The sequence below is a fragment of the Candoia aspera genome, chromosome 6 (genome assembly GCF_035149785.1).
Source record: "Candoia aspera isolate rCanAsp1 chromosome 6, rCanAsp1.hap2, whole genome shotgun sequence".
Taxonomy (NCBI): Eukaryota; Metazoa; Chordata; class Lepidosauria; order Squamata; family Boidae; genus Candoia; species Candoia aspera.
Genome location: NC_086158.1, coordinates 56,262,427 through 56,275,540, shown reverse-complemented (window position 1 = coordinate 56,275,540; position 13,114 = coordinate 56,262,427). Strand labels below are relative to the sequence as shown.

Below are 13,114 nucleotides of genomic sequence, written 5' to 3'. Positions count from 1 at the left end.
ATGAGAATCTCTTTTCCAAATTGAAGCAAACTCACAAATGGCAGTAAATTTGTACATGTACCAAGTGTAGGAATAGCTATATACAGCAGAATATGCTTGTAAGGAAGAAATAAAAATAGTAGAGTAATTCACAGAAGGACTTCTGGAAGCCAATGTTTTTATTTTAAAAAATAATAAAAAATTATTAGAAAATCACATTTAGATAGAAAGCCTAAAACACCTAATCTAGCTTTATTCTAGGTAAATGAAAGAAAAATTAAGTAGTCTTCTAGCCCATAAGGAGCCCAGTATGGTATCTATTCCATTACCAGAACTAAGAGAGTGAGAGTGGGACAGGGAGGGAGGGAGGGAGGGAGAAAACAAGGAAGTGATGACAGTCCTGAGAATATCAGTCTAATCAATTAGAGTCATGGTAGCTAATGCCAAAAAGGGAATGTAAAGGAGTCAAGAGACTGATTGTATCTCCTGCCCCTGGTGACAATAGCTTGAGAAGGTACAATGAGGCAGTGCCTACAGAAGTGGATCTGCCAACCTCAAGTGCCTTCCTTTTCCCAGTCAGTAATCATTGGCACTTCCTGCACACCCAAAGTATTTTTCTAATCATATTTTCATACCAGTTTTAAGTCCCAGCAGCTTTCATTTTAGAAAGCATGCACTGGAGTATTTCTCAAGTTAAACTTTCGTTCTTAACAACAAAGGTCATATTACTATATTTTCTGCAGGAATTGCATTAAGTTTTGGAGGTCTCTTTTTTGAAAATACATTATTTATGGCATCTGGAAATAGAAATGACCATTATAAAGTTTCAGTAAATAATTGTTCCATAAAAAGATTAAAGGCAAATCAAAATCCTAGAAAAAATGAAGACCTCCAGGATATAGAATATAACAAGATTTGTTTGGTTGAGTGCAAATGCTGATCGTCACGCTGCATTTCTATTACACTATCTTATTATATTATTTTAAAATTTTAACCCAGTCACTTCATTTTTTCTTAATGTTATTTTTATTTCTTTATGATTTGATTGTGTCATCTCACCTCCCATTAACTTGTGAATATTTTACCACTGAACTCATCCATTCCAATATGTAAGTATTGTTTGAAGTCATGCCTTTGTAATGTCAAGCAATGAGCCAAGGTAGCTGCTTTTTCTCCATTAAAACTATATCACTGTTCAAGGATTTTTCCTAAAATATGTTATTTTGGAAATGGAAGAGGGTACATCAGACACTGGGACAGCTTCCATTTGTTTTGGTAGTATAGTTTTTTTTTCCCAGTTGATTGTATTTTTCCTGAGCAGTCGCTGCTACTATTTAAAAACAAATACAAGTTCTCTCCCACATGGTCGAAAAATTTATACCTATTTCTGGTTGATTCTTTCTTGAATACCAGCCTTCTTCAAACTCCCCAGATGTGTTGGGATTATAACATCCAGAATCTGCAGCTGACATTTGGGTGTTATGGTCACAATACATCTATAATCAATTAGTCTATAGCTAGGAAAATACAGTCCTTCCTTTCCTGGGCAGAGTATGGATTACTGCTCTCACAAGTTGATTATGGGTTACTAGCCTGCACTGGATATTGGTTGCAAAGTCGTTCTCTGTGCATGGCATACCTGAAATCTGGAAGGGAAGGAGTTAAAACATGCTGCTGGTTCATCTTTCATGTTCATCATTCAGCACACAAAGAGATGGAAGTAGAAGTCTTGATGTCCCAGAAATCAAGATTCCAGAACAGTCAGAAATTCTGTTTGTCTTGCAGTACGGCTTTCTCCTTTGCAGCCATCCCACTGAATATGCAAATTGTCAGCAACATGCACAATTGAAGTATAGTGGGGCTCTGAAGAGAAGTAAAGTTTAGTGGCAAAAATAATTAAGCAGCTATTTGCCAACAAGGCAACAACATTCCCACAATCCTATACAATCATGATCATTTTTAATTCATTTTTTGAACAAGTCTTAAGTTTTCACAGATTGTGAAAAAAAGTTGTAGAACTCCAGAGAGCTGTGGACACCATACCTTGCATTCATTGCTATTCTTGCCATTTTGCATGTTCTTAAAAGTCCATTTATTTAATTTTCTTGGACCTGAACTACTTTAATGAGAGGGGACTGGTCTGATTTTAAAGGTGTATGATAAAGAGGATGGGCAAAGGTTCCTTATTTAAAAAGCCTGAAGTATAGCACTGATGTAGCACATTTTTAGAATACATAAAAAGCTTCATTCATTTTAACAGAATTACTACCTTTATTGTTTTAATTATTTTAATATATTCAAGTGCTCCAAATCTCTTCTGATGCAAGTATGCCTCCAGAGATCTTGCTTACACCTTCAAAACCAGGTCTCTTGTGTTTTAAATAATTCTCTAACATCTGAAAATATATTGATTTATCATTTTTTAAATCCTATTTGCCCTGCAACAGACCAGCCTACAATGGAACTATTCTATTTTTGTTGTTGTTGTTCAGATGCTTTTTATCTTTTTTCCTTACTTGCTTCATGCATAGTGTAATTAAAAACTCTGCACATTTTTCTGCACTATCATTATAGTTCCAACAATATGCTGACCTTACCACAACTGAGGTGCATCTCATGGTGATGCTTCCTTATAGACAGTCACAGCCTATTTTCATTTTTAGTGTATTGCTTCTAAATATTCCAATACATTTTTGAATGATATTTGTGTTGTTTGAATGAATCCTGATATATAAAGAATTAAATGAAAATTCATAGGCAATTGCTGATATAAATTCTAGAAGTTCTCACTGAATGTTTTCAGCAAAATAAATGAAGTTAATTATCTTTCAGTTTTGTGTCTATAGTTCTGGACCTGTGAGCAAATATTTATTAATGAATTGATCAGAATTTGATAGCAAAATTGAATATACTGTATATTCCCCACATATAGGGAAAATACCATTATTGTCATTATTATTATAATAATAATACTACAAACTCTGCTGTGTAGCTTCTGTTATTTCAGTCGATTTACATATTCCCAGCCATTCAAAAGCTGCATACAGATCTAGCATTATATACAGAATTGGACCACACTGAAAATGACCAATTTTCCCTACTGGACTGAGCTTAGGGAAATCTCATTTTGTGAATGTGGTGGAGATGCTGGCTTCACACACTGAAGACTGCCACTATTTTAATTGTGCCTTCATTATTATTTTTTTAAATAAGGCAATACAGACCATTGAAATCAGAACTGGGATGAGTTTCTGTGTTTTGTGAAGAGCCACACTCCCCATGAGTAGTTTGTCAGGGGGTTTGTCAGCTTCATTCTGCCCCAAAATGGTATTGTGAAAGGCCAGTTTGTTCCTGCCAAAGGACCTTTGATTTAAATGAATAAACATGTTGGGAGAGAGGAAATACGAGGACAGGCAAGACTGATGGCTGAATCAGCTTTTGAATTACTGGGATGTACCTCATTTACACTGTGTAGGAGGGAACAAGGCTCAGTCCAGCAGAGAAATGCCCACTTGATTCTTGTTTTAATGCTTTGTTTGTATGCACCATACAACTGCAGCTCACAGGAAACTCAGGATTTTATTACAGAAATTGGGATTCATGGGGTGAACTTCATCTGTTACTAAAAGAGAATATGAAAAACAGTACTTATATGTGGTTTGTAAGAGAACTTGGAATACAAAAGATCCATAGGCCATAACACAGCAATTTAGTTGGCTAGTTTTAAGTTCCCCTAATTACCATCTAGATGCAGCTGCTCTGGCAGCCCAGAACAAGCCTTTCGATGATATCATCAGGTCCTCCAAGTTCCCAGCAGCCCATGCTCCAGCACCCAACGAGATTCCAAAGATTGAAACAGAATACTGGCCAGGTCCTCCCTCACTTGCGGCTGTAGGTATGAAACAAGTGATGTGGGTGAAAACCCATGCACAACTTCCTGCTATCAATGAGTACATTTAGATTGTTATGAATGCTGGAAAGCATCTGACGGGGTGCACTAAACTTTTTTGCACTAGCTGCTTAATCTCTTAGGAGTGTTATGCTCAGTATGTAAGTAATATTGGGATTGTGGGAGGAAGTGTCACCAACTTTATAGGATTTGATGGCATCAGAATTACCTATGGCAATTTCAGTCCCCATAGTCTACATTGCAGAGGAGTGGATGCTTCAAAATTCTTCTCACTAGAAGTCCCTTCCTCTGAATGGCTTCCCCAGAATCTATGAAGTGTTAAGGGTTTTAGCACAGGAGTTTTTAAAAGCATACCACCAGGGTGTGTATAGTGCCCAAACCCACTGGTTACAACTATTCCTCAGAGTTGGCATCTGGTGCCAACATTTACTTCCGCCTGGCCTGGATTCACTATTTGCTTTTTCCTGGCATGTACAGATATTGCTCCCTAAGGGTACACACAGAGCAATAATAAAGCATTCAGCCTAGGTTACACATACATTATATCTTCTCATGCATTGCTCTGTTCACCTTTTGCACCATCCATCCAAGCAAGCAATGATCAGCCATGAGCTGACATATTGGAAGACAAAGTTGAATGCATTCCTTAACCTAGTTTTAAGTTCAGGAAAGCCAGCCTACTGCCAATATTGAAGTACAAGTCCACTGCCAGTCCAGCCCTCTTCTTTACTTGGAAAAGGTATACGGTATAGCCATTGCCGCATTTGGAAACCAATCTCTTTTGGCTTGTTGTTGGACAGTAATAGCATGAATAACATTTAAAGAAGCAAGGCTTAGTATGGCCCCATTGCATCATTTCTATACCTTAAAGTTCTTAACTTTATTTTCCATTCTGTTTTATTTGTCTAAATATTATTTTTAAATCCTATGTGTGCCATGACATCGTGTTTATGTTTGATCACTAGAAGTTGGTTTCTAGCTACACAGACCAAATATGATTCATGTATTCCTTTTTGTTTAGATTAAGAAATTCAGTATGAGACGATTTTGTGGACCAAATTCATTCTCTCTTCTGCCAGCACTATATCTTAGCTTCACGCAAGAAAAAGATATCTCCTAGTGACATTTTACTTTCATAGTTTATATTATACATCTGAATATTTAAATATGGGTTAGGGCATACATGCTATTCCACAATTGATGACAGAGCTATTACACATGGACTAGAGCTATTACTGTTTCTTTTTTAAAAAATCCAAAGATGACAAAAAGCCAGTTGTAGAATCTTGTGCCTTTTATGTCACAGTATTTTGATTGGCCTTGGGATTATGTAGAGTATCTTGAGATGAGATCAGTTGCTGCTCCTTGTCATACAGCAGACTATACTAAACTGACCAACTTTGACCACAGTTAGGTCTGTGCAGTTGGTACATTTACCATAAAAGATTGAGATTGTTAAAATCATATATTGATTTCCCCATAACTAAAAAGGAATTATATCGACAACCAAGGATTTATGGTTCTCAAAAAGAGAAAAGAAAGATCAGGCTGCCATTTATTTTTCTAATACATATAAAAACAGACTAATTATTTATTTTTAAAGTGAATTGCTAATCTTTTCATATATTTATTTTGAAAATGTTAGTTATGTCTGCTAAAGATCTAGAAGCAAAGTTTCTTTGGCCTTAATTCTGCCTGCATGTATATATTCAAGTTGTCAGTTATACCTTTTTATAAGGAAAAATAGCTTCTGTTGTGGGGAGTTTTCAGTAATGAAGTATGAGAAGGAGGGAAAGGGGAGTTTAATGAACTTTTCCCTGATCACTCTTTTATTTTACTTTGTCTTGTTTGCATTTTCATCAAAGTAGTCCTTAAAAATAGCTGAGAAATAAAATCTACACATGTTTGTTCAGAAATAAATCTTGTTGAGTTTAATGGGATTTTCACCAGGTACATCTGTACAGGCAGCCTGAAGTCAAGTTACTATGTCCAGGGCTTCCAGATCAAAATAATTATCCAGTAACCAATTATGATGATTACTTATTGCTTTCAAAATAGCATATATCTGATCCAAGGAACAGTACAGAATAGCATCACCATCACAATATATTTTGCTAGTATGTTTGTAGACACCCTAGCCTTTAACCTCTCAGACTAATTTAGCATTTGAGACTAACATTTTAGGAAAAGTTAGTTCATTATAGCAAAATAGTTTTTAAATAAATAAATAGAAATGGTTGTGGGCCAAATTATTACTCCAATACTGGAAATACAGTGATGAAAGATATTTTCACCAGAGTAATAGCTGTGACAAAAGGACTTGCCACAAACAGTTTTGTAGAGTTTGGTCTCCAGGATGGACATTTTTCTCAACCCAACCCTTTGCTTAACAAAATTGTCACTATTAATGAAAACATTACTAATTATGCTGTATACTCTGCCCTGTTACTGTATATCCCTCCAGTACATAACAGCATGCACTAGATAGTAAAATGTAACAAAAATGATTTTATATACAGTACAAAAAATGATTTGATTCAGAACCAGGAGATTGTCTTATTAGGACTGTTTTGAGGCAAAATTGGTAGATTATATTTACTTAAGTATATAGTTTATCTTCAACAATTACCTCAGAGGAAAGGTGTTGATTATCACTGCTTACCTATACTTGAAATAAGAAGTTCTTTTTACTGTGGTTTATGGAAGTAGGCTCTGATATGCGACGCCGATCCACTGGCAGAGATGAAGACCTTGAAGAACTTCAGAGGCGTCGGCAGCTGCAAGAGGAACAATTAATGAAGGTGGTATCATCTTAATGTAAATTCTCTGTCTGTGTCAAAGTATGCATAATGTGAATCTTTTTCACTAGCTTATTTTTTCCTTGAAATTCTTATTTGCAGCTAAACTCAGGCCTGGGGCAATTGATACTAAAAGAAGAGATGGAAAAGGAAAGGTCATTGCTTGCCAGCAGTCGTTACGACTCTCCAGTTAATTCATGTAAGCAGCAAAAGTAGAAAACCATAAGGGATTATGGGACATGATGAACTAGGTCTACAATCCCCATACTCACATAGCTGACAATTGGGCCAACTGACTTCAGTGAGATTTATTTTTGAATAGACTTGTATAGAATTGTACTATAAAGTGTTTAAATTAAGGCTGGTTCTCATCTATTATTGCAGTTCAGTTTCTGGTAATGCAAAACATGGCCTCTAAATAACAGAGGTAGCTTTCTCTCTAATTTGTCTACTGTTGACATTATAACTCTAGTTATTTCCCGCAATTAATTATCTGATGCTTTTAAATGAAGAAAGGTTCCAAATGCAAGTTTCTCAGCATCTACAGAACAAATCAAAAGAAGAAATGCCCCCAAAAGTAACTGTGTTCTGATTGGAACTGTATCCCAATTATAATTACAATTATACCAGAAACTATTAACTGTTTGGAAGATCTAGGAAACCAGAATACATTTTATTTTAAGACAGAGAATTCTGTAGCATCTTAAAAAGTTAATAATTTTATTGCTAAGCATTTGTGGGCTACAGTTGTCCTTAATGCAGCAAACTAAAAATGGCTACCTCTCCTAAATTTTATGTAAACTTATAGCTAATAGGTAGTAGAGAGAAGTAACTCACAATGCTGATTTTTTGAAAAGCACACTTGTATTAGCTTCTAATAAAGATATTGTGATATGCATTGTGTTCCAATAAAATCCTCTTTAAATTAGAACTAAATTCTAATTCATGTTTTGATAATCTCTGATGAAAAGCTTTTATTGATCCATTTCACAGTTTATAAGATAAAATCCTTCCAGTATTAACTGTATATCTGCCACCAGTCACCTGTTTCTTCTGCATCATTCAAAGGTCTCATGTGGATCCTTTGAAGAACATGCACCACACGTTTTAAAGCGAGAGGATTATATTTAGGATTTGCTGCAGAAAATTGTATAGTTAATCAATGCAGACGTCACATATGATATGTATCCATCATAGCAGATTTATATAACTAGGAAAACTGATTATGTATTTATATGCTGTATGCTGATCTATGGATTTCTTTTTAAAAATACAAGATTTTACTACCTCTTCATATAAAATAAATGTTAGACAGTAAATGCATCTCCATTTTAAAATGAACATTTAGTTTAGGGAGAAAAGACTGTGTCCCACTCTTACCATGGGCATCTTTATGAGAGGATTGCTGTAATGCAATTTGTATGGATATCTCTAAAAAGCCAGCAAGTTCATGAGTAATGATGGAGAAAGCAACATTTACCTTGTTGATTCTCGTAGCCTTTTAGATGTTACCACATTAGGAGGGGAAATCAGCCTCAATGAGTGGGGCAGTGCATTCAAAATGCTGAATCATAGCACCATCAACAGACAGGTCTTTGGGGTAAACTGTGATACATTCCAGAGAAAAAGCAGAGGTATAATTACTGTTTGCTTATAGGAATTGTGTGTATGAGATGCATGATTATGTGCATGTATTTTCATTATAATTTGTCAGCTTTTGATGCTGATCTCTAAAATATATGATTTTTTTTATTCCAGATCTCTAAAATATATTTTGCACACACAAGCTCATGCCAGGAGATCCAGGGCCATGATAGTAATAGAACAAAAGAAAGACAAGAATGATTATAGCTTTCATTCCATCTGTCTGCATCAAATCACTTACTTCAGGCAGCAATCCTATAAAAATGACTCAGTTCTGTATATACAAATGTGTCTGTGTGTATGATTACAGAGAGTAGCCTATTCAAACTTCATTTGAGCCATAAATTTAGATGAGCTACTTTTTTTTTTAACCTCAGTCTCTGCCTCATATTTGCACCACATAAAAACAATAGTAATCCTGGCTTGCAAATAACTACAAGAAAATAAATTAAGAGAAAAAGTATGTTTTAAGCAATCTGAATCAGAGTCAGAATTTGATATTGTGCTGAACCATGAACATATGGCATAACTAGCAAGAGATTGTTGCTCTGTAATGTATAGAGTGACTTGTAGACAGTTAAAATCCATCCATCTAACCACCCAGAGTCACTCTTGAGTGAGATGGGCGGTGACAAAATTTGAAATATAAAATAAATCTATGTCTGTAAAATTAGAGAAGAAATGAAAATTCCATATCCAAACTTCATTTGCTGGATTAAAAAAATCAAGGTAAAATGGTTGCCTAAAAAATTCATACAGATACAAATTTACAGTTTCAATATTTTTAGCTGATTTCTAAGATGTTGTGACTTTGACTAATAATTGGAAATTTCATTGTTTTCTCCTTCTCACTTAGCTTTACATGCAGCTGCTTCCAAAACGTCTTCACTCCCTGGGTATGGACGGAATGGACTTCACAGGGTGAGCACACAATTCGTCATGCACTGGAAAGTGCAGTTCAGATTTGAAATTCTGTTGAGCCTCTAAAGAACATTAAATAAGGGGAAAAGTTAACTGGTTCTGAAACTGTTTTTCTGTTGCATAACCACAAAACTACCATTTAATAAAGTTTTTTAAATACCTATGTTAAAAACACAACATAAAACAAAAATGCTAAAAATAACATAAATCAGGAATGTTAAAAATAGAATAAAAACAAAATAAGAAAAAACAATAAAATAGATACAGACAGTACAGAAGTTCTTACTTAGCATTCAAGATAGTTCTGTATTTCTTCCAGTCTGCTATATTTCCCACTTCAAACTGTACTTTCAGGACTTTTATGTGTGGTGGAGGAAAGCAAAAGGGGCAGTTACTAAGGCCACCTCACCTGGAGGAGGACTTAACATTTGAAATGATCAAATGGATGTATATAAGTCCAGAATGTCCAGATAATGTTTGGAAGTGGCTCAGAGAAACACCTCCTTAATTCACTGAACTATAAGGAGGAGGAGGAGGTTCACCAAAATCAGCTTTGCAAGATTCTTTTATTACAGCAAATCTCAGTAAAAATAGTTGTAGACATCCTGTGGAGTTGATTCCGTGTCTGATCTACTTAATGGAGCTGGCAGTCTCTTCTTCATTTGGTCATTTATTTCAGTGGGTAAAATCCAATGGGAAAAAAACATTATATTGGCATAATATGTGGTGAAAAGAAATAAGAGATTCAAATAAATGTTCTGTTCCCACTCCAGTCTCTCAGAGTCCTAAAAAAGGCTCTTGGCACTTTCTGTAGTTTCTTTTTCAAAAAAAGAATTACTTCATTGTAATTCTTGATTACTTGATTACTTCATCCTTATCTCGGGGGCGGGGGGGGAGGTAGTGGAGATTTATCAATCGAAGCAAATATTTGTAGCTCAGGATTGAACTCTGGAGTCCTTGGTGCTCTCTGAGCCTTGTTGTTTTCTTGCAGACGTTTCATTGCCAGACTAGGCAACATCTTCAGTGCGAAGGGGGAGTGGGCCTTGCAAAGACTGTAATAGCCGCTATGTAGGACAGACAGGCAGAAGACTAGCAGAGCGCATCCATGAACACCAACTAGCAGTCAGAAGACATGATGAGAACTCCTTCATCTCACAACACATGGACAGGCTCAACCATAGTTTCAACTGGGAAACTGTGAGCATCCTAAACCAAGCCAAATCCAAAAACGCCAGAGAATTCCTGGAAGCTTGGCACTCAGACAAAACAGCCATCAACAGATACATAGAGGTAAACAACATTTACATACCATTCAAAAGAGACAATAGAAAAGCCAAAAAACCAGTACACTCCCTTGCCAGTAATCAACACCCAGATATGCAAAAATCAACACTAGGATTAACACCAGATGAACCATCAAACAGCACAATACACCCTAATCAACGAACTATTAACTCAGGCAATCAACCAAGCAGCAAACAACAGCCCAATCAAAGAACTCCCAAGGAGAGAACAACACCCCCACCAACACAAGCAGGGCAAGCCACAGTATATAAACTGAGAGCAAGGCCCACTCCCTCTTTGCACTGAAGGTGTTGCCTAGTCTGGCAATGAAACGTCTGCAAGAAAACAAGGCTCAGAAAGCACCAAGGACTCCACAGTGGAGATTTATGCCTGCTATGTCCATCTCATCACTTTTTTGTGTTTAGAACATTCCATTCCGGTTCTTTACCCAAAAGAATTGAGTTTAACGCCTCATCTGAACATCTTGGTCTATGAACATTCTTTGGGGAAATCTTTCCAGGCAGTATCTAAAGACAATCTGCAGAACTCAGATAGGAAACCAAGAATGATAATTGTTACGTAAACTGTCTTTTAAATTGTTGATGGATTTTATCATAAATATTATTTATTTATGGAAACCATGTGATAGGCAGAAATACAACTTATCTAAAGTTGCTCCTCTTAAGAGGAAAAGTAAAGTGATAAATTGTTGACAAAAATGGACGTGTTAAGGAGTCATAATTTAGACCAGAGATTTCTGCTCTTTCTCACCTTTAGTGTACATATTACATATAGCTTTACAATACAATAACATTCCTTCTGTACCACTATCTTATTCTCCCTTTTATTGTCTTCTGACAGTTTTTATATGCACATTTTGTGAATGCCATGGATACTTCCAGATAAGATAAGAGTGGTATTGATATGTTTTTACATGGCCTTTGTGCTGATTTTTTACTGTCGTTCAGTAAATGTGATTATCATGCATTATCATGCAGATTATGTGATTTACCTGTTCAAACTCTTTTTTTTTTTGGTATATACATATGTATATATCTATATATATATATGTAGCCGATGTCCACAGACTTTGGTCAGTACAACAGTTATGGGGATGTGAGCAGTGCAGCTCGAGGTAAGTGTGTAAAGGAGGTAGAGTGTGGGGTTTGGGGTGTAGGTGTGTTTTGAGATGTTTTCATCACCCCTTATAGGATACTTCTGTTGTGTTTTTGTAGTAGTGCAGGAGGTCATCTCTCACATACAGCTTTTGGTTACCATGTTTAATCTTGAAATATGGGTACACTTGCCATTTCTACCAAAAAAAAGTGGGGGGATTTGGTTCAACAGTATACTTAAACTGAAGAGGGCATTGTAAAAATGAAACTGAAGTTTAATGCAGGCAGGCATATGTGTATCAATATACTACCTCAGTCTGATCAGTTTATGTTTGCAGACTATGGGTAATAACCTTTAGGAAAGACACTGAGCTTAAAACCTTTATTGTTCAGAATCTCATCCTGATTATGTGTCTTTTCTCTATATATCACTTTTCAGATTACCAGGTTGGTAGAGATTTTCGTCCATCAAATAACAGAAACAAATTCATCAACAGCGCATCAACTATGTTATTCACATCTGAGAGGAGTTTCTTAGCACATGTTAATCTGCATGTTTTATTATTATTAATGATATCATTATGTCACCATGGAAAGACATAAATAATAGAGTGTCTTCCACAGTCAGTTTTGTGATTTTCTTAGCAAGCTTTCCTAAGATTGCCATAGAAACAATCAATGACAGTTCTCTCATTGATGGATTTCTCCTGATCACTTTGGTACTATCCAAAGAAAGTCCAAACATAATCTTGCTTATTCTGTAGCTATACCCTTCCTCTTCTTCCCCAGATGATTCCCTGTCTTCTTCTTTATATTTTATTGTGGGTGTGGAATAAAAAACTGCCAAAGGATTTTGTTTTAAACAGGCACTTATGAGGCTCTGTAAAATGGCCAATTAAAAATGTAGAGTTATTTTCTAAACATAATCCTTCTTGTTAGATGCTTGAATATTACTACTCGTTATGGAAGTTTCTGTACATTAAGTGAACAGTCACAAGAAAGCCTTTATTATGCATTATGCCTTTAAAAAGAAAGACATGTTCATAGGAATTAATTGATGTAGATGGGAATTAAAAATTTTACCTGTTAAAAAGGAAAAGGGTAAAATGCTCAGTATATAGTACCACTGGAAAGCAACCAAATACTGTAAAGATGATAGCTAGAACTGAATCACTCTGTGAGGCAGTTTTCCTACCATTGCTTATTCCCTTAATAATGGTCTATGGATGTTCTTGATAGGCAGAAGGGGCTATGTTTTTAAATAAGAAGCTAAACCCTAAAAATTGAATGTTCAATATTTTTTAAAACTAGCAGTTTGTATTTCTTTTGACCAGAAAGCTGTCTTATCTTGTCATTCAGTCTTTGGAAAGAGCTCCTGGGAAGCTTCATAATTCAAAAAGAGGACTATGAATAAAAGGTCACTTAAATTAAGTATAAGATATATATTGGACATAATTGCATTT

The 13,114-nt window shown here is 35.6% G+C and overlaps 1 protein-coding gene across 1 annotated transcript in view; it reads left to right on the top strand.

Annotated features, from left to right (window-relative positions):
* Positions 1-13,114, top strand: part of ABLIM1 (actin binding LIM protein 1) — a 222,432-nt gene that overhangs the window by 197,143 nt on the left and 12,175 nt on the right. The window contains exons 17-22 of the mRNA XM_063307206.1: positions 3,734-3,874; positions 6,599-6,690; positions 6,790-6,886; positions 9,188-9,252; positions 11,611-11,671; positions 12,091-12,098. Of these exons, the coding sequence (XP_063163276.1) occupies positions 3,734-3,874; positions 6,599-6,690; positions 6,790-6,886; positions 9,188-9,252; positions 11,611-11,671; positions 12,091-12,098 (464 nt within the window). The remainder of the gene's footprint in view (positions 1-3,733; positions 3,875-6,598; positions 6,691-6,789; positions 6,887-9,187; positions 9,253-11,610; positions 11,672-12,090; positions 12,099-13,114) is intronic.